The sequence below is a fragment of the Lampetra fluviatilis genome, chromosome 33, assembly GCF_964198595.1.
Source record: "Lampetra fluviatilis chromosome 33, kcLamFluv1.1, whole genome shotgun sequence".
In the NCBI taxonomy this organism is placed as follows: domain Eukaryota; kingdom Metazoa; phylum Chordata; class Hyperoartia; order Petromyzontiformes; family Petromyzontidae; genus Lampetra; species Lampetra fluviatilis.
Window position 1 is genome coordinate 1,841,545 of NC_136307.1, and position 26,418 is coordinate 1,867,962.

The 26,418-nt window shown below is 50.2% G+C and overlaps 2 protein-coding genes across 3 annotated transcripts in view; one reads left to right on the top strand and one right to left on the bottom strand.

Annotated features, from left to right (window-relative positions):
• Positions 1-97: 97 nt before the first annotated feature.
• The window catches only part of LOC144943931 (fibulin-5-like), a 610,861-nt gene continuing 584,540 nt past the window's right edge, over positions 98-26,418 (bottom strand). The window contains exons 1-11 of one of the 2 annotated variants that reach the window (XM_078871810.1): positions 23,668-24,339; positions 19,721-19,840; positions 16,331-16,379; positions 13,977-14,399; positions 10,733-10,855; positions 7,565-7,681; positions 6,763-6,882; positions 6,217-6,339; positions 5,056-5,182; positions 3,551-3,746; positions 98-2,966 (exon numbers count right to left, since the gene is read on the bottom strand). In XM_078871810.1, coding sequence (XP_078727936.1) covers positions 2,805-2,966; positions 3,551-3,746; positions 5,056-5,182; positions 6,217-6,339; positions 6,763-6,882; positions 7,565-7,681; positions 10,733-10,855; positions 13,977-14,399; positions 16,331-16,379; positions 19,721-19,819 — 1,539 coding nt within the window. In that variant the 5' untranslated portion in view covers positions 19,820-19,840; positions 23,668-24,339 and the 3' untranslated portion in view covers positions 98-2,804. Of the gene's footprint in view, positions 2,967-3,550; positions 3,747-5,055; positions 5,183-6,216; positions 6,340-6,762; positions 6,883-7,564; positions 7,682-10,732; positions 10,856-13,976; positions 14,400-16,330; positions 16,381-19,720; positions 19,841-23,667; positions 24,340-26,418 lie in introns of those variants that run through there. The other variant, XM_078871812.1, reaches the window with a different exon arrangement.
• LOC144943932 (coiled-coil domain-containing protein 85C-like) overlaps positions 20,743-26,418 on the top strand; it is a 50,304-nt gene continuing 44,628 nt past the window's right edge. Inside the window, exon 1 of the mRNA XM_078871815.1 lies at positions 20,743-20,763. The gene's annotated coding sequence lies outside the window, so the exon portion shown is untranslated. The remainder of the gene's footprint in view (positions 20,764-26,418) is intronic.

Sequence of the window (26,418 nt, forward strand, 5' to 3'; positions counted from 1 at the left end):
AACGGTGTCTGCCGAGAATCTCCGTGTAATGGCCTTCAAGAAACCAGTCGCTTTGATTTCCTAAGTTGACGGATCCTGACTTATGTGCTGTTTGATATTGAAATGCTTTATTTATTGAAATTCACAACACAAGCTTCCATTATGTAACAGTAGATTTTTTTTGTTTTCTATCGCACGTAAACTTGCAGCAAAGTATTTTGTAGCACATGCAAGCGTACATTAAATTTCGTACAAAAGAAATCCTCTACATTCAATTGCATAGCAAATGAGCAATGCAAGGCAGCTAAATTATTGTAAAACACAATTTTTTCAACGTTGCACTTTGTACCGCGCATGAATTATAGCATTACAATACATTTTAAAAGTACACGTGAAGCATGCAAAATTATATTAACTGATTACCGATATTGAATAGCCCTCCCTGATTATACACCACTCATGCCAAACCATTTTGCTGAACCAGTTATTTGGTATGATAATAGGTTTTTCCCCTTTTTTCTGGCAACAAAACAGGTGTTAAGATATTAAAACACCAAACTGAAACCTTTTTTTACAAGGAATCATGTCTGTATTAACCACAATGCTTGTGGTCAGAATGCAAACAAAAAACATACTCTGATAGTATATGCATTGTCTTTGAAACTGATTGGTCCACACCAGAGACAGCTTTCTTTTGAGCCTCGTCTCAAACGGTGTCAGACCAGAGGACGCCAAAAGGCATGGTTATTTGGTAATTAGAATATGTATTTGCTATTGAGAAGATCACTTTTGGTAGAGTATCTTGCTGGATACAATACCGAGTACATGACAAGAATAATTGGCACCTAATATGGAAATAATGTCAACTCTAAGGATCATTCATTATTGTATTTACGTCAGTTTCAGCTCACGTGCAATGAGGTGGTGGATTGTGGACTAACAAGATCGTGAGGGATGGCGATGGTGTCGGGAGTCATCAATCCACCAGTGGATAGATAAGGGCTAATTATAACGAGAATTGATGATGATGCTTCGTATCAGATATATTTATTCAAATCATTTAAATATAAATGTGTCGTTAAACCCGCCACCAACCGACACAGCCAATTAGTAAGGTTTGTCACTTAAACAAAACGTGCCAATTCGTTACTAATACAGCACGCCGGTGTGTTGGAGAGTAAATCGACAATATTTACAATTGTGGATTTACTCTCCAGCACACCGATGTGCGTGACAAACCTTACGAATTGTCTGTGTCGGTTGGTGGCGGGTTTAACGACGCATTTATATCTACGCGATCTCACCCCCCAAAAAAACTATTATGGATAATATTGGTCGCGAAAGCCTACGTGGTAAACCGATTTAAAAACCTGTTTGTTTATTGTTGGTGAACATGAAACTCATCGACAGGGCTGTGAAGTGCAACTTGCAATCCCCATTGTCCTTGGTCAACGACAGTCTCTGGATGGAGGCTGCTGCCAGATCTGCTGAACTTATTATCTATGCGTGGTCGTGTCACGTCAACCCTAGAATGAGTACCTGGCACCGTGTATAGACGTCTGCTCTGGTGCTGGCCGCATGCTCACACCGCCCTCTCGTGTGCGTGTGTTGTGCCAGATGTAATGCCTAACAGAGAATAGCTTCATGACATTCAGAGCATATTGGCACAAGACAGGAAAGTGGAAACAAATGTGGACACCCACTACCGGCTACCTGCCCATGGATCGTGATGATGATGATGATCAAAAAATCGAAAGCCTAAACGGGGGGTTACCTCTATATACAGTATCATCCAGAGTACATTATTGCGTTTCTCCTCTGTTCTATATATGTGTCTTTGAAAAATATTTGATCTCGAAGGCCTATCAACCAATGCATTTTATACCAAATAAATCGTGTGTGTATAATACGCATGCAGTTTAAAATCGTGCAGTCGCCAATTGTGATAACTTCGACTGCAATGCGTTTGTTTTCTTTTAATTTCTCCCTGGCGGCAAAAATAAAGAGCCGTTGAACCCCTGTACATCCATCCTGCCTGTGCTGCAGGTGAAATGCTCAACACTGATAGAAGATGGACATAAGAATGATCGGGGCATCTGATGAGAATGCAAGTTTTTGCATCCGTTAAGCTACATTGTATTGTACTGCGGTAGACGATCGTAAAAGTGCAGCGCGGCAATTTCTCGCTCGCACCACTGCTGTGAAGATGGGGCCTTCAATAAAGGGAGCATCCATCGAGGGTATTTGGCCTACTCTTCCGCACTGGCCAGATGTCTCGGAAGAGGTGGGAGTAGCCGCGCTTCAACTCCACCACACGTGGCCTGCCGATCGACTGACAGCGGCGTGCACGTGGCTGGGTGGACGGAGGTGGAGATTTAGACGCGGTCCCATTGTCTTAACTGCTGCACCGGGAAATTAAGTGGAACTGGAAAAGTCTGGATTGTGAGTTCGGTGTGCTGCCCCTTGAACCGTTAGCAGCGACGCGCTCTGTAAACCCTTGGAAATTCAGTGAACCGATGTCCTGCGTCAGTTGTTGCGCACACATTAACACGTTCCATATTCTATAAGCTTCGAAATTATATTTAATAACTCTGGACACAAGCGAGTCTCTACAGCATGCATTTGAGAAGGAGGTGCATGAGAAACTAAACTTTAAAAAAAGCAACAATGGATTTGTTGGTGAAAAAATAATAAACCCCAAAAACTACACGAATTGCCGGTGTATTCCCCAGAACAAAAATAACTAATCGTTTTATGCGAATCTTGCTGATTGTTAAGTCCGCGGAGGAACGATATAAATCTTTTTTTTACGTGCTCGCCGGCGTTCAGAAGTTGTGTTCTGACACGAATATCTTGAGCTGGATGACGGAGGTGCCGTGGTAGTTGAGCGCCGGGTTGACGGTGATCATCTCCAGGTCCAGCACGACCTCCCGCGGGCCCTGCAGCTGCTTGACCAGCACCAGCATGGCGCTCGCTGGGCCCAGGGGCTGCTCACACGACAAGCACGCACACGCGGCGTGGGCCCAGCGAAGCAATGAGGACAAGCGATTATTTAGGTTTAAGGAAGGTATAACCTGCACAATAAAAATAGCGCAATTGGTATGCATGTTTCTCGGCTCTGCGTCCAAGGCTGTCTGACCCAAATTCGAAGCTTGGTTAACGAAATGTCTTAACATTTATTGTCAATAACTTCTTCACGATATTCCGCACCTCCGATTAGCACGGTGGCTACGTGCGGTGCGAAATGAGTTCAACATACATTCTTTATGCTTATGAACCACTGCTAACACATTCTCTTCGTTGTCTTGTATGCCCAGAAATGTAAGTAGGGGTCTCTGGGCTCGTCACGCTATCTATCATCATGTGTTGTCCTTCCCCCGCACCTCCGATTAGCTACGTACGGTGAGAGAGAAGTTCAACATACACACACACACTTGGGTATTTGGCCACGCACACGGCAATGCTGATCTATCGGTCAATTCGACTTGGAAGTTGGGTAACGGCATATTGCGCCGGTCATATATGCTCCACAGTACTTGTGCTCATCTACGAGACGGTCCGTATGATGTACCCTCATGAAGAACTCCCTCTGGTCGTTGCCGGCGCGAATGAAGAAGGTGTAGTAGGCGCCGGGGTAGCGCGTCGTGGCCTGCATCTGGAAGATGTCGGTGGGCACGGAGCGCTCCGATCGCAGGTGCATGTGCTTGTAGAGGACGGTGTACGGCTTGTTGATGCACGTGTTCTTCTCGCTGGGGCACACGCAGCGGCTGGCGAGGGGCGGAGGTGGCCGCCGCGTCGTCGTCGTCGTCGCGAAGAGCGGAAAGACGGAGGCAAGGCAGGAAGACGGCGATTCGTTAGGGAACGTGCCTCGGCCACGATTGCTCTCGGGATAAAACGTTTTTGCGACGCGCTCAAAATATCGCGTTATACGATGTGGCGATCGTGGCAGATTCGTGAGAAGCGTTTTGCAGCTTCATCGTATTCTTTGCGCTTTGCAGTGCTTTTAGTATAAATTAAGGTTACTGGAACGTTATTGAACCGCAGTTTATTCAACGTATGCCTGTCACTTATCTTCCTATCGTTGGGACTTTACGATCTATAATGCTTAGAATGCACATGCTGACAATTACACTGGAAATAATGAAGTAATTCGATTAACTATAAAAATGCCGTAATCACAATGCCGTCAAGTACTCTGAAAAAGACTGGTTGAGATATCAATCTAACACTGCCTTGTGAATGTTTTTTTTCATGTAATTGATTAATAATTTAGGTAATGGGTCTCTTGGCGTTGTGTAAACATGACCAGAGAGCCATTGCCCTAAATGTTAGCCCAGCGCCCGTGGCAAATCAACAACGTCACGCGTTTAGAGTATTTGGGCTGCTACAGGGACTCCTCCTCCTCTACTTACGAACATTCTACTCACGAACTTTCAGAGGTACGAACAAACCTGTCCGTACGTCCAGTTGCCTGTTCGGACTGAGAGTCGTCAAGTTCAACCGCAGCACGCAATGGATGGCGGTGGTGGCATCTACATCTGCAGAACATGAAGAACCGGTGGCATCTACGTCTACAGGATATTGTACAACTTTTAAAGCTCTTTCCCCGTGTTTAGTGTACATGTCGTACAACGTGTTTGGAATCAACAGGAAGTAAAGTTGGACTTACGAACAAATCGACTCGTTCGTAAGTAGAGGAGTCCCTGTATACAATGTCCACGTGATAAGCCACATCATTGAGCAATCTTTTGTGGCCAGGTCGATTCTGAAAAAGAGCTATATCGCTCACGGCCCTTATCTGGTAATATAAAAGTAGTGAATAAATTGCCAGTTTTAGAGACGTATGCTTATGAACCACTGCCAACACATTCCCTTTGTTCCCTTGTATGCCCAGAAATGTACGTAGGGGTCTCTGGTATCATCACGCTATCATTATTTCATGTCCTTCCCCCGCACCTCCGATTATCTGCGTACGGTGCGAGGGAAGTTCTACATACACACACACGCACACACTTGGGTATGTGACCACGCACACGGCAGTCCGGTGTTGTGTACTCCGGTGCGAGGCAGACTCACTCCTCGCCAGCCTGCGTGTACGGCTCCTCGCACTGCACCTTCTCCAGGCACTTGTAGCCACCGAAGACGTTGTAGCAGTTCTCACGCTCCGTGCAGTTGTGCGAGTTCGTCGCGCACTCATCGACATCTGCGGTCGAGACGGCGGCGTTTCAGAGAGAGCATCCGACAGCATGGTCGTCAATTCATCACGGAGGTGTCTCCCGAGAATCGGCAGTGCCCAAAATAGACGGGTAGAGTGAGGCGATGTTAACTTCCTCGCCTGGTGTACAAGAGGTCGTGGGTTCGATCCCGACCCTGAACACCTGCTGTGTATTTGGAGTTTGCGTGTCTCTCTCATCATCACGGTGGCTAAGAGATGTTAACTACTTCGCCTGGTGTACAAGAGGTCGTGGGTTCGATCCCGACCCTGAACACCTGCTGTGTATTTGGAGTTTGTATGCTTCTCTCTCATCATCATCACGGTGGCTTTGGGATTTTAACTACCTCGCCTGGTGTACAGGAGGTCGTGGGTTGATCGCGACCCTGACGCCTGCTGTATATTTGGAGTTTGCAGTGTCGCTCTCATCATCATCATCACGGTGGCTAAGCGATGTTAACTACCCCGCCTGCTACGCAGGAGGTCGTGGGTTCGATCCCGACCCTGAACACCTGCTGTGTATTTGGAGTTTGCGTGTCTCTCTCTCATCATCATCACGGTGGCTAAGCGATGTTAACTACCTCGCCTGGTACGCAGGCGGTCGTGGGTTCGATCCCGACCCTGAACACCTGCTGTGTATTTGGAGTTTGCGTGTCTCTTTCTCGCATCATCATCACGGTGGCTATGAGATGTTAACTACCTCGCCTAGTATACAGGAGGTCGTGGGTTCGATCGCGACCCTGACGCCTGCTGCTCTATATTCGGAGTCTGCATGTTCTCCCGTGGATATTTCCTCCGGTTCCTCCGGTTTTGCCCTCTACATTTAGAATCAACATCACGCGTTTAGAGTATTTGGGTTGCTATAAATGTCCACGTGATGATAAGCCACTTCGTTCAGCTCTCATTTGTGGCCAGGTCGCTTCTAAAAAAAAAATAACTACAAAGCTCAGTGTGCCTTTCTTGGTAACATAAAAAAAAAAGTTTAGTTCAACGAGTTTGTCCCGTGCCGTGTCGCCCGCCCATACCGCGGCAACTCCCGTTGTCCGTCTGAAGCTGGTACCCGCCGGGGCAGCTGCAGGAGTAGGAGCCCGCGTCGTTGTTGCAGCGGTACTGGCACAGGTAGTCGGAGTAGCTGCATTCGTCCACATCTGGTAGGGTGCGAAGTTCCGACGCAGGTCAAACAATCCGGGGCTGGGGTGGTGCCGAGCGTTGCCGAGCTAGTGCTCGGCCTCTCGGGCGAGCTCAAGCCAGAGGCCGCCGGGGTCAACAAGAGCTCCGCGGCTCATCGGGTTCCTCCGGTCTAAATAAAGATTCTGATTGTGAAGTTTCCCGTGGTTACGTGCTCACGCTTATCTGTTTAACTAGGTGCAAACTCGAGAGTTGACCTGGGGTCACGCACGGTTCGTGCGCTGCTCGTGACAATCACCGACAACGAAATTGCCCTTAAATTGCCCGAGTGGACCGTGGCCTTCATGGTTATGCCCCGGCGCGTGCGGCGCGGCGCTTGCACTGCACGTGGCCGCGTTTTGTAAGCGTCTAGGTGATGAGCGGAAGCACAAAGCGGCGGTTACCTTTGCAGGTTAATCCGTCGCCGTCTAACACAAAGCCAGGGGAGCAGCGACAGAGGAAAGAGCCGTAGGTGTTGAAGCAGAGCTGGCTGCACGGGCTGCCCTCCACACACTCATCCACATCTGGCAGGGGTGGAGCAGGGGAGTGGGTGGGTGGGTGGGGGGGTTGGAAGGAAAGCGTTGAGCCCATTCGTTAATTGTTTCTGCTTACATCTCGGGTACGGAGAAAAGCACGATGATGTTATCAGGTGAAGCATTGTGCGTGACAACTCAGAGGGAGGAAAAGCCACACTCGGGCGGTGGGTAGCGGCCCTCGGAATCAACGTCAAGAGGCGACTCCCAATGTCTATCCCCTGCAGGGCTGTTTACTCGCGAAAATGTTTTAACGCCGAAGCACAATGACGGGACTAAACACATTGTGTGTGTGTTGAACTTATTTCGCACCGTACGTAGCCGACCGTGCCGATCGGAGGTGCGGGGAATAGAAAAACAAACTAAACACAAAAAGGAACGTTGTTGGGTTAAAAAGAACACGCGTTGAGTTAAAACACATTTCAAGGAACCACGAGGTATCTTTAGCTCAGCTCAGACTATTATCGATTGGCCATATCTGCGGACACACGTCCAGTGCGCTGAACCATCGCACCACGGCAGCTTCCCCACTGCCAACATCGGTGCTCGTGAACAGCACTTGGACCCCGTGGGGACGACTCGCGTCCAACTTGCCGAACCCAGCTCGGCCGTAGCGTGGGGGTGGGGACCCAACCGGGGGCGTCCCCACCCCCTCTGTCTGCCAACCACTGACCCTCGCAGGAGCGGTTGTTGGAGGAGAGCACGTAGCCCGGGCTGCACTGGCACGTGTAGGAGCCCTGCGTGTTCACACAGGCCTGGGCGCACATCCCGTAGCGGCACTCGTCAATATCTGCACCAGCACAGAAGGCGGCCCGCACACGCGCGCCATCTCAACAGCCGCGACGACGCTCCGTGTCCGCGACGCTTCGTTATTGCGACGATTTTTAGTTTGACTTTGGTGAAGAAGAAATTCTCCTCCTTCTTCTACGAGGTCACGCCGCGCGTCGTCGTCGTCGTCGTTGTTCGCGCCGCGCGACGTCCGACGTTTCGCGTCCGCGGTGGGGGCTTCTGCGCGGAGCTGGATTGGAGAAAAACCTGCGGAAGCGCTCGGGAGAGAAGCTCCTCGTGTCGTGTTGTTGGGGGACAGTGGCGGAACAAGGGGAGAGGGTGGCAGAGAGAGTGATCGCTCCCATCCCCTCCCCAGGTAATGGCAGTGCCATTAGCATACCACTAACCCCTTACCAGTGCCCTCCCTAGCTTATTACAGACCAATTCCGACCTTATTGGTCACCCCGTGCCCCTTATACATCTCGACGCTCATTCTACAAAGTCCCATCACAAGGGAGACACACAAACAAATAGACTTTTTGTGTTGTTGCCCGTATTGAAACAGCTGTAAACCGAGGTATGCAATCGACTTGCGTGTGTCTCGTGACTCAAATGTGAAGTGGTACCTAATTATTAAAAAGGGACAAGCACTGTACAATAAGTTACGAATGACCATTAATTTACAGCTCCGTTTCAATCCGCTGCTGGATAAAGATCTCCAGACCGTGCCAGTCATGGAGTTTGTTTGACCATACTTCACCACGCTGGTCAGTGCGGGTTGGTAAAAGGCCGTTTCGGATATCACCTCGCCGCTGACGTGAGCCACGTTTGGGAGTTGAACCCAGGTCAGCAGGGTGGACAAACCACTGCGTAGTGTACACATTTAGATCATGTGCATATTTTCTCAGACTAATGTTTGCAATTTCCATGGGTCTTAATTTCTCAGGGAGTGATGGAAAATACACATTTGTAGCACTTGTCACCCACGGACAAAGTCACAGACACAGAGACGGTCACGATCATACAATGACTTCTGCTGTAGTCCCCAGCGGAGGAATTGACAGCTCCGTTTTAACAGCTTGTGGTATTTCCGTGTTTTCCAAGAGCAGGGAAAAATACAGGACTTGGCTTTGTTGAAAGCCATCACTGTTTCCTATGTTTATCCTGATTCAAATGCCTAACAAAATACACACCTGGCGTGGAGGTAGTTCATATGCACAGAGGGAACATGTGCAAATAATTTGTAAAAGTTAATTTATATCGTTTTTTATGCAGTATACATTTCCGAGTGGAGTGATTTATCGATTTCGCCGTTGCGTTATTTCAAAAAATTCCAGCGGGCTGTGTACGACCCTCGATCATTCGCGTCACTGTGCATCGGCACAAACATTAATCAGCTTAGGGCCATGAAACTTCATCGTTGTTTCTTTGTGCGAGGCGAATTTTCAGTTTACGCGAATTTGACGGTGTTACTAAAAATCAATGACATTGTAATCAGTGCCGGATTAAGCTAGTGCGGGGCCTGTAGCATATGTTATAAAGGGGCCCTAAATAAAAAACAAAACATGAATATTAAAATATATATTTTTTACTTGCGTAATAAAGTAATTGTATTTTTTCATTTGTTATACAGCCAGATAAAGCGACAAAACGCTAACCATAAACACCCAGCCGTTCATAAAAGTTGAAGGCAGTATAGTATAGTACTATAGTAATAGAGCAAGTGCAGAATCACTGAACAGGAATTGATAGATTTTTATTTAAAGCTTTCGTGACTGCAGGGATTCATATTCTTGGTTCTTTCGGTAAAGTCACGTAGAAGGGAAATAATAAAATAATATAAATATTAAACAATAACAATTCTCACGACTTTTCGACGGCAACACAAGCAATCATCATCAGGTGTGAAATCCACAGCAATAATTTTTTTATTGGTTTATATTATTTTATTATTTCCCTTCTACGTGACTTTACCAAGAATAGCAATTGATAGCTTGAAAGCATTTAGCACGGGGCCATTGAAAGTGCGGGGCCCGTAGCATATGTAGCTACTTTTGCTACGAGGAGAATCCGTCACTGATTGTAATCCTCCAAAGGTGCGGACGGCGAGTTCAATCATCGGCCGCGTCACTGCCGTTGACGAGGACCCGCCCACTAGAGGGCGCCCTACAAAACTCCTCCACAGGATTTTTGGGCTCAATCAGAATATTTTATTTAAGACTGATGTCCAGTCGGGACGGGTCTGAAAGTCACAACAATAAATAATACAAAAAGCCAATGTCTTTGAAGAGATGGGAGTAGCCACACATTTTTTTCCAGACGTAAAGATCGTACTTCAAGGCGTCTTCGTGCTTACAAAAGTGGCGTGATGCCACGTGACGTCGCGTGTAAAACTCGATTAAATTTAGTTTTGTTCTTGGGCTTAAATCTCAAAATCGGGAACAAATATTTCTCTTTTTCGAGCCGTGCCCTCCTCCTTTCGTCGTGACAATAACTTTGCGTGCACATGGCGCTTGCGTGCCTCAGCAACTCAACGCGGTAGTACATCCCATCCCACCTCGAACTATCAAACGGACCCCCCCCCCCCCCCCATTTGGGCCGTGACACCAGCACACTTTTAGAGTATTTGGCTGCTTAGTTTATTTTAGTCACCGAGTACTCTGCTCCGGCTGGGTGCCTTTGCGTGGGGGCGGCTCATGGTCTTACACACAGACTTAACTATGTCCTACTGGCTTTTTTTTTATTTTACCAGGTAAGGCCCACTGAGCTGTCGATCTGTTTTCAGAAGCGACCTGGCTATCTCAAATGATAGCTCAACGAAGCGGCTTATCATCGTGCGGGAATTTATAGCAGCCACAATACTCTGAATGCATGATTCTAAATGTAGAGGGAAAAACCACAGGAACTGTAGAAAATTCCACGCGACCACGGGGAGAGAGAGAGACAGAACATGCAAACTCCAAATATACAGCAGCAGGCGTCAGGGTCGGGATCGGGATCTAACCCACGACCTCCTGTATACCGGGCGAGGTAGTTAACATCTCCTAGCCACCGTGGCGCCCCCCAGACTTACCCACGCACTGGCCCGCCACCATCTGGTATCCCTCCGGGCAGCGGCACGTGTAGCTGCCGGGCGCGTTGGTGCAAACCTGGTTGGGCCGACAGCGGTGTGTGCTGGTCGCGCACTCGTCCACGTCTGTCTCACGCACACGCACGCACGGCAAAAGGTCACGGCTCGCTCAGACTCGCAGCACGATACCAACGCGCGGGACTGCGGTGCCGAATTTAGGCACGAGCGAAGTGAGCTACTGCAGAGCTCACTTGTCCTCGCGTTATGAGGGGGCCTCTAAATACGTTGTGGCCGAAACGTCGTGAGAATTATTTTATTGTTTTATTTTTATTATTTTATTATTTCCATTCTACGTGACTTTACCGAAAGAACCAAGAAGATGAATCCCTGCAGTCACGAAAGCTTTAAATCGAAGTATATAATTAATACAACGTTTCAAGTGTTACATGTGTATGTTGAACTTCTGTCGCACCGTACGTAGCCGTGTTAATTGGAGGTGCGGAGAAGGACAACAAACTCACATTCTGTTGCACATTTGCCTACATATATATATGCAAAAATGAAGCTGACATTTTCTGTTAGAGCAACACTTTTCATGGTAATGCAATGGGGGCCTCCGAAGCTTTACATAGCTGAGGTCCCCAGCATGTCGTAATACGGTGCTTGGCATAAAGCGAAAGATATAGTGGACTTCTAAAACAACAACAACGGTAAACAATAATAACAATAGTCGTGGGCTTTCGCGACCAATATCATCATGACTGTGTCGGGTGGTGGCGGGTTTAACGACACATTTACGTTTACGCGATCTAACCCAAAATAAAATCTGTATTATGAACAATGGTGCAGCAATACACTGAACCAACAACGACCCAGAGGTCGCCGGTTAGATTCCAACTCCCGGAGCGGCAGTCGAAATAATGGGGAGTCGTTTTCCTAAATCAACCAGACCAACACGCGCTGAATGCTTCCAAATTCAACTCGCAAATCTTCCGTGCAAAACGATCTCCTCCTTGAGCTGGAATAAGAAGCCGGCATATACTCGTGTGCTTATAACCAACATAGTGCTTGTATCATAATTAACCTTTTGCCTCCCCCATCCCCACCGCCAGCGCAAAGTAAGCGCGTGTTGCTTATATCAGAACTGTGCTTGTATACGGCGCGCTCATTTCTCAGCTCCCCGCTGCTGCACGTGGGTCAGGCAGGGGGGTGGTGGCAGCCGCCACGGTGACTCCGCGTTACACAACAACGGCTGGCGCGCCGTGGCAGCGGCTCACACGTAGGCCAGGGTCCCCGCCCAGCTGCTAACGCAACACCAACAACCACCACCACCACCACCAACCAACCACCACCACCAACCGCGCGGGCGCCACGCGCGAACCCGCACGTACGGGAGTGGGGCGCTGCCCGCAGCGTGCGCGCTGGCCGCTCGCCACGCGCGGGGCTCCATCTGGGGCACGCAACCCTCTGTCGGTGACCGCTGCTGCGCTAAATGCCCCGCATTGTCTGGGGCGGGGGGAGGCGGCGCTGGGGACCGTGGAGGGGCTGGAAGGCCCCCAAACGCGCCTCGCGCTGCCTCGACGCAAACCCCGGCCGCGGGCTGCCCGCAAGCGTGCCCAGCAGAGTGACCCCCAACCACACACACACACGCACACACACACGCACACACACACACACGCACACACACACGGGGCACGTGCGCGCGCACACACAAGAAGCACGCGCGGGCGAGACGCGCACGCGCGCGCGTGTGTGTGCGTGTGTGCGCCATACGTCCACAAAGATCCTCCTTTCACACGCGCAAATTATTTCCCCGAACGCCGTCGGTGGGCGCACTGTGAATGCTGGCGAGGCAACAGGCAGGGGAGTGGTGGTGCGGCAAGCATAAAGCTCACCCAGTTGCGGATGGGGGTGACTTGGGGGGCATTCACGCGGGCGGCAGCGAGGAACCCAGAGCGGGGGCGGGGGGGGGGTTAGAAATCCAAACGGGGCGCGCATTCACGGCCAAGAATCAAACCTGCTTGGGGGGGGGTGGTGGTGGAGCAGTGAGATGAGCTCGCGTGGGAGTGACAGGTCGATTATTGCGCGGTGGTGGCTGAGAGAGGCGTTCATCCAGCAGCATGTCTGCACGTGCGTTGAACTTCTTTCGCACCGTACGTAGCGTAACGTGCCAATCGGAGGTGCGTGGGCTTGACCACGGCTCTGATGATGGACCGTGGCTGATGATGGGAATCACGGGGTCGTTCATGTGGCCGCAGTGCCACTGTTCCGTACGAAATACTATACACTGGAGATTTCGCGATAGACAGAGCGCGCACTATGTCAGGGGGGGCGGCGGGGGGGGGGTTCGGGATTTTATGTCGCGGGTCGCAGAGGGGGGGGGGGGGGGGGCGTTGTGACGAGCGCTGACAACTCGACACGCGGTCCACGCAATGTCATCCACGGCAGTTCGCGCGAAGTGTGACTACAAAAAAAAGATCCCCCGTGTAGCCTTAACAAACTGTAGGGGCAAGTGCTGTTAGCGAGCACCTATGAAGGCCGGCACAGAACACGAGGGAGTGGGTGGCCAGCACCACGCCCGATCGCCTTTGTCTCCTCAGTGTCGATGTTTACCCACCGCACCAGGTACTCATTTGAGGCTGAGTCGACCTAGGGGAGGCCCAAGACCGGTTCAGATAATCGTCACTGGTGTTGGCCGTGAGTCGGAGTCGAACTCGGGTCGCCAGGTTCGTAGCGCAGCGTAGCGCTAACCGCTACACCACCGCTCCGCACACATACACACACCCACACACAGAGTGGACTCGAGGGATGACGCGAACCGAGCTCTCGCTTAAATCTGCAGAGGAAAAGGGAGAAGAACGGTCTCAGCAAGGGGCAATGCAGGAACGACACCATGGACAGGGCCCGACTTTTAACTTTTTTATTTTACCAGGTAAGGCCAACTTGAGCTATATTGATCTTTTTTAGAAGCGACCTGACTATCACACATGATAGCCCAACAAAGTGGCTTATCATGTGGAAATGTACAGCAGCCGAACACTCAGCCAAATGGACGCATGTTGATCTTCAATGTGGAGGGGGAAACCGGAGGACCCGGAGAAAAACCCACGTGTCCACGGGGAGAATAAACTCCCAAATAAACAGCAGCAGGCGTCAGGATCGGGATCGAACCCCACCACCTCCTGCACACCTGGCGAAGTAGTTACCGTCTCCCAGCCACCGCAGCGCCAACACTCGAGGCACTCACCCACGCACTGGCTCCTGGTGTCCCGCGTGTAGCCCAGCGGGCAGGAGGGTAGCCCCACGCCGCCCGCGCTGCCCGCGCCCGGGTTGGACGCCGCTACGCGGTGGCCGGGCACGGGCGGCTGAGGCCCGCGGTTCGGCGGCGACGCTCCGAGACGAACGGCCGCTCCCCCCCCTCCTCCCCCTCCTCCTCCGGGCTGACGGACGCCCGGCAACGGGGGCGCCACCTGGGACGAGGTCTCACGGGCGGCAGGCTGGCTGCTGCCACCGGCGCTGCTGCCACCGGCGCTGCTGCCACCGGAGCCGCCGAAGCTGTTGGTGACCACGAAGGTGGCGGAGCGCGGCAGGCAGAGGTAGCCCCCGTAGTGGTTCACGCACTTCATGTCGCCCTTGCACGCGTCCGGGATGGTGTCGCACTCGTTGATGTCTGAGCGCGAGGGTGCCGCGGGGGGGAGGGGTTGAGAGAGGGGGGTGGGAGAGGGGGGGGTTGGCAGAGGGGGGGAGAGGGGGGGGGAGAGGGGGGGTGGGAGAGGGGGTTGGGAGAGGGGGGGGGGAGAGGGGGGGAGAGGGGGGGGGTGGGAGAGGGGGTTGGGAGAGGGGGGTTGGGACAGGGGGTTGGGAGAGGGGGGGTTGGCAGAGGGGGGGAGAGGGGGGGGGAGAGGGGGGGTGGGAGAGGGGGTTGGGAGAGGGGGGGGGAGAGGGGGGGAGAGGGGGGGGGTGGGAGAGGGGGTTGGGAGAGGGGGGTTGGGACAGGGGGTTGGGAGAGGGGGGGTTGGCAGAGGGGGGGAGAGGGGGGCGGGAGAGGGGGGGTGGGAGAGGGGGTTGGGAGAGGGGGGTTGGGACAGGGGGTTGGGAGAGGGGGGGTTGGCAGAGGGGGGGAGAGGGGGGCGGGAGAGGGGGGGTGGGAGAGGGGGTTGGGAGAGGGGGGGGGAGAGGGGGGGAGAGGGGGGGGGTGGGAGAGGGGGTTGGGAGAGGGGGGTTGGGAGAGGGGGGGGAGAGGGGGGGAGGGGGGGGGGAGAGGGGGGGTTGGCAGAGGGGGGGAGAGGGGGGCGGGAGAGGGGGGGTGGGAGAGGGGGTTGGGAGAGGGGGGGGGAGAGGGGGGGAGGGGGGGGGAGAGGGGGGTTGGGACAGGGGGTTGGGAGAGGGGGGGTTGGCAGAGGGGGGGAGAGGGGGGCGGGAGAGGGGGGCGGTGGGAGTGGGGGGGGGAGAGGGGTGGGAGAGGGGGGTGGGAGAGGGGGGGTGGGAGAGGGGGGGTGGGAGAGGGGGGTGGGAGAGGGGGGTGGGAGAGGGGGGTGGAAGAGGGGGGTGGGAGAGGGGGGTGGGAGAGGGGGGTGGGAGAGGGGGGTGGGAGAGGGGGTTGGGAGAGGGGGGGGGGAGAAGGGGGGTTGGAGGTTCGCCGCTCGTCGAGTGGCCGAGTGGCCGAGTGGCGGCGAGGGCAGTGTTTGTGTGCGGGTGCCAGGTGGATCGCTGTGCTTGGGGAACCGCGAGAGGTAGTGGCGAGTTAGGGGAGGCCTTCATCCAGCAGTGGATTGATCATGGTCGATGATGATTTGATTAGATTTCATCCCAAATTTAAAAAAAAGATTTAGCTGGCAATGTGCATGTATTTATTGCCCCATCGTTGGGTTCTATTGAATTGCTCCCTTTGACAACTGAGAAGAAAATCGACGAACTCTCGTAAATAAATAAGTAAAAATGTTGACCTCCTCGATGCTTTCCATGATAAATAAGATAATGTATTCCACTGCTCAGTGTTTGTGTACGAGGCTTGGGCCCAACAAGGTGGCCGCCCAGTTAACGCGAGTGTAGGGGTCCGACAACGAGGCCGCTTGCCATTTGAAACACGCCTCGAAATCTCCGCAAAGGCGCAGAGAGAAATACATCCGTGAGACACATACTGCTTCATTCTGCGGGCGATTCTCGCGTTTGGGCTTGCAATCCGCAGGTGCGGCAGCTGCTCCACCAGCAGTAACAACGTGGTACAACGCAGGTTTGTGTGGAAAGTGGTGAAATGTGGGTACTCTTATCACCTTCTTCCAAGACGTGTGGCCAGCCTGGAAGAGTAGGCCAATACCCCTATAGAGGGGCTCTGTAGAGATCCCTATGGCGGAGAAACCCTTCTGCCAGCAATGACATGAGCAAGACATTGCAGGGCTGCACCTCTGCAGTTAATTTCATGTGCGCTCGATCAGTGATGTGAGATGATGTAGTCCCTGCGCTGCGTTCATTCTACCTCCCAGCTCCACCGTAGCCCCACCATCATCATGCTAATGATGATGATGGTGGTGGTAGTGGCTTCCATACCAGAATGCCGAATGTCAGTGGTTGAAAAAAACCGCACAGCGCGAGTCACCCTACCTTTGCAAGTGGTCATGTCGGAGTCCAGTTCATACCCTTCCGAGCAAGGCTACACAATCACGAAGCACACATACAGACAATGCAATCATTGACATATTCCATCAAGGTCCTTAAGATCTTCTCATCTCCAACTGCTCAGCACTACCAGGTCTCTAGGTTCCGCTCTTTTAGCGACCGGTGCTTCTGTTAACGTGGCACCCAAGCTACGGGACGCCTCGCCACTTGGCATCAGGCAATCGGAGTCGGTAGATAATTTGAAGTCTGCTTTGAAAACCCATCTCTTTAAAGTGGCCTTCCCTCTTGAGTTTGCTCTGTTGCCCCTGGTTCTGTTTTTGTTTCCTGATTTTCATTAATTTCGCATTGGGATCCTCGGATGGAATGCGCATTATACATTTGAATCATTATTATAATTGAAGCATACTCGTGTAATTTAGAAGGACTTAAACGAAGTTAATGTTACCGAAAAGCAATGAACAACTGAGCACAGAACTTTGATCACACCGTACACCAGACTGCAACGTGTTCGTGAACAGAGAGGGGTTGCCCAGTTCAAAGGACACGTACGTGGTCACGACTGGACGCGTACAATGCGTGCATGTTTGATCCGTTGCTGGATGATGGCTTCCCCACGCCCTGCTGGTCACGGGGGTTATTTGACCATACTGACGACTCGTGCGAGTTGGTGTAGACAGGGAGCATAGACGGTTGGATCGTAGTATAGTACAACACGTCATTGTGCCGCACCGCTGTCTGCTGGCAACGTGAGCCCACAGCAGCCTATAGCACCTGTTTCATGAACGATGGTCACCCACGTGAGAACGATCCGGGCTCAAGGCCTGATTATTATCTGGAATGGACCCGGATCTGTTCCGATTGTACACCGGCTTTGCGTTCAAAAGAGATTTTCACTGCCGCACTAAACTTCGTCGGCTGGTCCACGATTAAAAAAAATAATAATAGAGGCATGCAAAGTATGTGGCCGGTTTAAAATAATGTGAGATATCTACTGAGTCGTTGCTCTGTGAGCAGCCTCGTGGGCCACACGCCGTGGCAAAATTCAGAATGACTCGAAATGTAGCAGCCGCTTGCCATGTGAGACGGCGAGATGAGTTTTGTGTTCATTGATTATTTTACTCGACGGCACGTGACTGAATAATGAAAAGTAGCATCACCAATGCGCCCGGAGAGGACCGTGATTTGTCCGGCGTGGTTAGCACCTGGTGTGCCAGCGAACGGTGGAACAAAAATAACCCCACGGTCGTTTGATAGAATTGTAACAAAACTCTCGAAAGGATGCAGCAACAATAACACACGGAGAGATGCCTTCATCCCGCAGTGGATTGATCATGACTGCTGCTGCTGATGATGATGATGATGATCGAATACATTATCGTGATGACAGCCGAAATGTGTGTGTGGGGGGGGGGAATTTTTTCAGTAGCAGCAGGAGATCGCTCACTCTTCCGGCTATAAATAACGTTGTGTCGAACGCCGTGACAATTTCGTCGCGCGCGTGCGCATCCAATGCGATGGCCGTAATAACGAGGTGCGAATTGTGTCACGTGGCATCGCCGCAGCAACAGAAGTATGTGCGCGCGTGCAGTCAACCAGAATCTGTAGGATGTGAAGGCGAAGCCCGAGTGTGGATACATCGACGACTCACTAAAACTACATCCCAAATCTGAGTATCTTCACGCCTACAAGACGTGAGCTTTTTGTTATTCCTTCCAGTATCTTCTGGCAAGCAGATGCAACGTGCATTCTAGAATTCGTGTACAAATACGTGTACAGCCCTTTGTCAATCCACTGCTGGATGAGAGCCTCTCTTTACAAATCAGGGCCGTCCGTAAGGGGTGGGGTGGGCGGTGTGCGGGGCCCGGGGCAAACTCCACCGCGTGGAAGCCCCCAACGCCTTCAAACTAAAGCGGAAGTGTTACATCATCTGACGCCCCCCCCCCCAAGCGCGGGGCCCGGGGCGGTCGGAACTATTCACCGTGTACCCTCGGGACGGCTCTGTGGGTTTCGGGAGGTTATCCGACCCTACTTGACCTGCTCTGGTTCAGCGCGGGTTGGTGAAGGTGTGGCCGCCGAGATGTGGACACACAGAGAAGTGCATTGCAGCAGCAATACGGTGTTGCTCCACTGCCAATCGCCTAGCTCTGTATCCTGTTATACATGAGGGTCGTCCATCCAAGTACCCTTCAGGCCGATACCTGCTCAGTTTATTAGACCGCATTCCGCGAGATTGATTATAAGTATAAAGTTCATAAAGGGGGGGGGGGCATATTTCTGAATGTGTACAAGAACTGTTTTGGTATTATCCTTATAAGTGGACTTATGCCTTTCACATAAATGTCACGGGGTACGTTTTAAAACGAACCATTGTAGCTGATACAGTCCTCTCAGTTATCTGGATTTTCAAGCCCAGGTCTCAGCAGTGTCCGCTCGACACCCTGTGTGTATGTTGAACTTATTTTGCGCAGATCGTAGCCAACCCTGACCTCTGAGCCACCTCAGCGGTTTTCTAAAAAAGAAGTTCACTTTCTAACTGGAACTGGTGGCACATCTGCAAATAATCGTAAACAGAAGAAAAAAAATACACTGCTGCACTACTTTGGCAAAAACAGATTTTTCAACCCCTGACAGTGCCTATTTGGCAATATACTCCCTCTGTACCAGCCAACTTTCACAATCAGATATTTAAAATTACATGAACAAATACCATTTTGGGCCACGTTCGTATGTTAAGTGCAAGCCAGTGCAAGCCGTCCTATGCTCATGGTGATTTGTTTTCTGGACTGCGTGAATACAATGGCATTACCCGAGCGAGTTCGGCCATCATTCCTCCCTCCAACAACCCCCTCTCTCGGGACATGAGCTGCGATACTGCACTCCGTCCACCAGGGCAGGCTGTACATCTCAAATTAAGATGTGCACAGTGACACGCGTAGGTCGTGACTTTGTTTAAACCGAGGTCAAAGGTCGTATTTTTGTGCATTGTTCAGGATGAATACCGTTCTTCCCTGGTCCCTTCTGGTGAAAAATGAGCATTTACTAAACTCTCCACGGTGAACATTGCTCAAGTTAAGAGCGGTGACTGACAGATTGAGGTTTCTCACATTTCAGGATAGAATAGGCCAAACGTATACTGTTCGAGAAAATGATACGTGATAGCATTGGTGCGATTGCTTAGGCTTTGAAAACAATGATGGCACGTTGCATTGCAGTCGTATAAACATATATATACATACATGCACTCTATTGTACAATCACAGATCGGTTCGTGCGGCAGGTGACTCTCTCATCCATCAGTGGATTGACAATGGTTGATGATGATAATGGTTGATGGTGATGATGGTGGTGATGACTAAAACCCGCCTGGTTCCTCACCATGTATGTGAGCGGAGGATCTGGCTGCTGAGCGAGAGCTGTCGCTGCGAATGAGGCCACCAGCAGCAGCAGCAGCGAGCACGGGCACAGCGATCCCATCTCGAGAGAGGCTTTGAGTCACTGTCAATGGGGAGAACACGGGGACGTTATACATCCTACGCAAGTGCTGTTTGGGCATGGCTTCCAGATGGTGTTCAAAACACATTGCCCAAGCTGCCTCACGAAGCATTTGAAGTGTCTAAGGGAGATTTTTTTCCAGTATCAAAAATGATAGGAGGGGGGAAATATAAGTAGAGGTTTTACCCCTTTCTGGCAATAAAACATGAGTTGTGTTAAGATTTCGATTTAAAGCTTTCGTGACTGCAGGGATTCATCTTCTTGGTTCTTTCGGTAAAGTCACGTAGAATGGAAATAATAAAAGAATAAAAATATAACATAATAAAATAATATAATATGTTTAATTTTTATTATTTTATATTATTATTTCCATTCTACATGACTTTACCGAAAGAACCAAGAAGTTGTGTTAAGATGTTCAAACACCAAATGGATAATTTTTATAAGGCATCAAGTATCTGTTAACAACACGTGCTTGTGGCAAAGCATGGAAGCAATCATGGTCTGATAATATATGCATCGTATTTGAAATTCATTGGCCTACAGCTCTATGTTGCATTTTTGTTGTTACCATTTGAAGTGAGGTTTGCGTGGCCGCTGCAGCTTCATGGCCGCTCACCACAAGCCCCATTGTGTTGACACAGCTGCGTGGCGATTTCCTGCAGGCTGCGTTGTAAAATTGAACTCTCGTCTTCCCGTGACATTGCTTACCAATAGAGGCCACGTTTGTTTTTTTGTTATTAGGCGATCAATATACACAGGACCGATGGGCGATGGAAGAGAGAGATTGGTAGCGAAAGGAGGGCGCGTGGCCGAGAGGATGACCACCACCACGGGGGGATGATGGAGTGAGTCCAGGCGTGAGATGGACCTGTGGCATCGCAGCGCCACGAGGGATGGAGGCGATGCAGCCTGTCACGTTTATAGTACGTTACCCACGTGCGTGGCCAAACTGTTATTCTTGTTAATGAACAACATACGGTACGTTTCATCAATGTCATTAAGTGCACACAATTCACGCTGTTATGTGCAATGTTGTGATGAGAGGTGGTTTAGAACTTGTCTCCGCGTATTTGTTGTGCTGTAGCTTGGTGCCACCGAATCCTCAAGAGAGGATAAGGCGAGAAGAGGAAGTCCATCGTAGTGGTGGCGTTTCAGCGGCTGTTGACTAATGTGTCGAGTTTTGTTGTTGTTGTTGTTGTTTGTGCACCACTGCCAACGCAGCAGCAGCAGCTTCGCCAGATAAATTTACCACGGATAGGGTTCGTGCTGTAAGTATCCACGATGTTCGTGCTGGTTTTCCAGTGTGAGTGGTAGCTTTAGAATGTCAGAGCATGGATCCAAATCAGTCAGAGTGAACTCTGGTTCAAGGGAATTGGACAAACATCCTAATTAGGAGGCTTTCGAATGTTCATTATTATTAAACGAGGTACAGTCGTTAATATGAACATGCAGATACATATATCCGATGCACATCTGGGGTGTACATTTGGCAGGAAGGTGGATTCTGCAAACACGATAATTAGATTATGCGGAGTGAAATGTGGTCAACATTCAATAGCGGTTATTTCAAGGTCATACGTTAACTCTGTTATATTGGGTAGTAATGTTGATGTGTGTGCACTGAAATGTGATGATGATCGTGTAATTGCTACCACATAGCGAGTGATAATACCGACTCGAATATACTCAAACGCGTTTACGACTCATCATCGTCGCTGCCAATGAAGATCGCTGCTGATATAATTCCCATGCAGGTCTTTTCACAGACAAGGAAAAGCTGTAGTACACACTCACATTTTGCATTCCAACTTTAGTTTATTAACGGTATTTTAATTTTCTCAACCGAGTCGCGAGATCGTATATTAAATTTTTGACGATTTTATGCAAACTACAAAAAAAACATGTAAAGCAAGGGGCATTGAACAACTCAATATGTCCAACATTATGCACACTATATATATCTTGCGGAGAAGTAGCAATGTCGTGCTTGGTTGTAAACTATAGCGGCTCCCAGAGAGTGAAGTGTGAATATGGATGGCAGGGATGAAAGCAGCATCCATTGCATAAGCAGCACCACCACATTTGAAATTCACATTTTTCACAAAAATAAATAATATTGAGCCCTTTTGGATGGTCTGCCCACAGGCCCAGCCGGTAGCGTGCTCGTTGCTTGTTGCAGAAGTCCGCGGTTCGGTTGCAGCATCCACACTGATTAATTCTGCGGTCTGCGTAATTTCCATTACGATACTACATGCCCTCAGCTTCGCGGTGGACGTTACAGATCCCGTGACGCCATTCACAAGAGTAGGCCCTTGCGTGCCGGTCCAACCTTGCCATGTTCGAAATGACACAACCGATTACTCAATCGGGATTATACAAAGCAATTGGTGCCCACTGTTCGCAGACCAATGTCCCACGTAGCTCTTGCACATTAGACTATTCTCGTGAATTGTGTTGTTACCTGGTTAAACCAAATTTACTTGAAACTTGGTCATTGGATTTGCTTTTACCATACTTCACCACGCCGGGCAATGAGGTTTGGTGTGTGGGGGTCCAGGACTGGTTTTGATATAACTCGATACGTATGTCAGATAAAGCCGGGAGTCAAACTCAGGTAGCAGGGCTCATAGCGCAGAGCGCTAATCCGTTTGCCATTACTCCTCAACGTAAATTTGTTTATAGCCACTAAAAATTGTATATAACAAAGACAAAGTTCTCCCGTAGAGCCTTAACAGACTATCGGGGGCAAGTGCTGTTAGCGAGTAGCACAGATGAAGGACGGCACGGTACACGAGGAGGTGGGCGGCCAGCACCACGCCAGGCCGCCTTTGTCTCCCCAGTGGCGATGTTTGCGCACCGCACCAGGTACTCATTCGAGGCTGAGTCGACCTAGGGAGAGGCCAAGGACCGCTTCAGATATTCGCCACCGATGTTGGCCGTGAGCGGGAATCGAACTCGGTTCTCCGGGGTTCGTATCGCAGCGCGCTAGCAGCTACACTACCGCTAGTGTCTATAAACTATTACACACACACACATACGCACAATAGGGCATGTCCCAGAGCATTCCACAACATATTCGCGGGTACGGCATTACTTTCCAAATCGACCCTGGCTCAAAGGATCTCGGTGGCACGTGTTCTGCGTTAGCTCCTTTATTGTAAATAAAACATCGCCAGATGACAGGCGGCAATGGTGGGCACGCTTGTGGCTGTCGTGCGCTGGTTGGACCATTCCCACACCACCGAGCTGACGACACGCGATCGAATCCCCAGGCACACAATGCACATCACCCAATACATCAGAGCAATAGACCCGTCAGTTTTCAAACGAGCAAGGTGCCACCAAATACAATGCGATTGCTGGGTACATTGAGTGCCACGATTCATATTAATTTGGTATCACTCTCAGGGTATAGAGGCGCAGCCCTAAAATGTCCTGTTCACGCCACTGCTGGCGGCAAGGGCCTCCGCTAGAGAGTCCATCCACAAAGAGGCTATTTTGGCCTACTCTTCCACGCTGCTCAGACATCTTGGAGGAGGTGGGAGTCGCCCCACTTTACTCCTACAATCGACGTATAACTGTGACGAACCCATCTATACCGCTGGTGCAGACAGAGGCCGCGGGATTTAAGAAATGCGCACTTCTGCCTCAACTGCCGCGCCGGGACATCGAACCGATTGCAAGTCCCGCATGTCACTCATTACACCAGGGCTGCATCCCCACCGTAAGTGTAGCGTGATTTGAAAAGAATTCCTCCGCAAACACAGCGGCCAATAACACCGAACACGCCGCAGCCTACGCATTCTGCAGTGAAGCCACGTGCTCACCAGATGTTGATGCTTCACAGCGGAGCTCCTTCTGAAGCGAGGTGCTGGGGCGCAGAACGAGGTCGTCAAACAAAAAAAAGAAACAGATTCAAGGAGCCGCGGCTTGAACGAGAGACGTGAAGTCGTTCCTTTGCTTCGTTCCCTTCGCGATTCCGAGAGAGTCCACCGAGCAGATGCGTCAAAATGCTCGGCTTTAGTCACTACAATTGTAATAATATAAATTTATATAAACTAGGCTTCTCGAAGCACGTGGGTTGTACTAATTTGAACGCAGCCCTTCTATTTGCAGCGTTGCATTTAACGTTTCGCGGTGGTATTTAGTTTTTGCAAAAACAGTTCAAAGTTTGTGATAGTTACTTTTAATCGTATCTACAGGACCTATTTATTTGTTCTGCGTTCCTTTGTAAAAAAAAATAACAACAACTTTACAGCTTACTTAGTTCAATAAAATTATCTAGATGCAGCTCGCTGTCGTTCGTGTATTGCTTGGCAGGGTTTTTTTGTGTTGAGGGAGGCAATGGTGTACGGGTGTTGAGATGGTTGTCTCTGTTCCTGACCCTCTTGCCTGCTCCTCGCTGTGCGCCGAGACTGTGAGAGTGGGCGGTCGTGGCACCTTTATACCACCGCGCTCCCCTCTCGCCGACTGGCAGAGCCCTCCCCCATCTGGTTTCACTCAATCTCGCTCCCTCTCTCGCTCTCGCCTCTCCCCCTCGCTTCGCTGGAATGCCAAAAAACGGTCTGGGCCACCCTCCTAAGCCCTCCTCCTCATCACGTACAGCGTGCGTTCTATCGGATGTGTCGCAAGTCTTTCGAAAAGGCCGTCCATATGCGCGCGCGCGTGTGGGTATGTGTGTGTGTGTGCTGGCGTCTGCAGCGGGTATTGCAATTTGTGGTGGGAATTAATGTAGTGATAATAATAATATCGTCGCGAGTGAACACCAATAATAATTACTCTGGGATAAAACCAGCCCAACTAGCTAACACCCGTCGGCTCGCAGATTGTACGGGTGCCGGGTTTTTTTTTGTTGGGTTATAGAAAGTGTGAGACCGCCCTTTGAATTAACGGCCCAAGCCGATGTGTAAATGTTTTCGTTGGAGACCCCTGGACGCGCTGTGATGTATGAACGCTCTGTGGCCAGGGTTACGTGCGCCTGGCCAAGAAAACTCACGGACTGGAGCGTTACATACTGACCCACAGTATGTGGCTGATTACTTTTTGCTGCGTGTTAGTGGCAGGTAGTGTATGTAATGTGTACGTTACGTCACGCGGCTTGCGCAAGTGCGCCGTCACTCGACACGTTGAAAAACATTTTGCGTCCAAACTCCTGGGACCTCTGGAAGGAAACGAACGCAGCTCATAAAATTACTGTACTCCGAACTTGGGCATTGCATGGGGCCACAGTGGGTCTGATTTGTCTAACCATGCATCGTCTATGTGAGCGTTCAACGATGCACGACTCTTGGTTTATATCCACAACCATATAGACCTCTACAAAATATAGTTAATTGTGCCATTGATTCTTATTCTTCTTCAGTATTACATAATTAAGTATAATTTAATAATTATTATTATTACTATTATTATTATATACAGCCTTTTGTCGATCCACTGCTGAATGAAGGCTTCGACACACTGCTGCAATATCGGGGGTTCGTTGACCATACTTCACCAGGCTGGCCCCGTGAGGGTTGGCGAGAGGGATTGCCAGAACCGGTGCAGATATCAATTACCACTGATATTAGCCACGGCGGGGAATCGACCTCATCAAGTCAAAAGTCAAAAGTCACTTTATTGTCAAGTGTGTTACATGCATGACATACAACACAGATGAAATTACAGTCCTCTCTCTTGGTCCCACGGTGCAACCAAGCAATTAAAAAATGAATCACAATTAACAGACATAAATAAACAATAAACAATCGGCGATCAACACAAGATAAATAATCAAAAATGTAATAGACTTAAAATAAACAACAGTCAAGAATTATAAAATGTAAAATATTATTATGTAATGCTGTCTGGTTCATGGCAGAGTGCAATGACCACTGCACCACTTCTCCACACCGTGCACGCAATCCATGTGTAATACGACTGTCTAAGCAGCGTCAGCCAGTCGCTCATCTTCTCCGTTAGCAACCCTGAACCACTGGTGGGACATTCCACAGCTCAGTAACCTGCGCGGCAAATTGAAGCAAATGGTGCAAGTTTGTTTTAACTCATCTGCCTTTGTCCGCCGAGCAGTGTAAGTGGATACACCTCAGTTGATCGGCAGCTCGCGTGTGGTTGGGTAAAGTGTGAGTTCTCCCACCCCTTTGAGCCGGCAGTTGCAGGGATGCGCCTTCACCTTTACCGGGAGATCGCGCTCACCGCTGAACCGATTTACACGACGCTCATGGCTCGATTACGACTGCCACTCTAGAACTCCCGCAGGTCTTTGACATCAAACACACGCTGTCCGCTGTAGCGATCGACTGTGACATTACTACTATACAACTGAGTGCCTACATTATTTGTGATCGTACATAACTGGGTATCCCAGGTCTGTCTTGTATGTATCTTGAACTCATTTCGCACCGTACGTATCCCATCGTGCTAGTGTGTGCCTGCGGTCTACCACACGATACGACTCTTGAGTATTCTTCGAGGTCTCAAGTTTTCCACGACATACCAAAACAGTCATTAATGGACTTTGACAAACATCTATATAGAGACATTTAATAAAACATGTTGCGACTCAGTGAAGCTTTCAT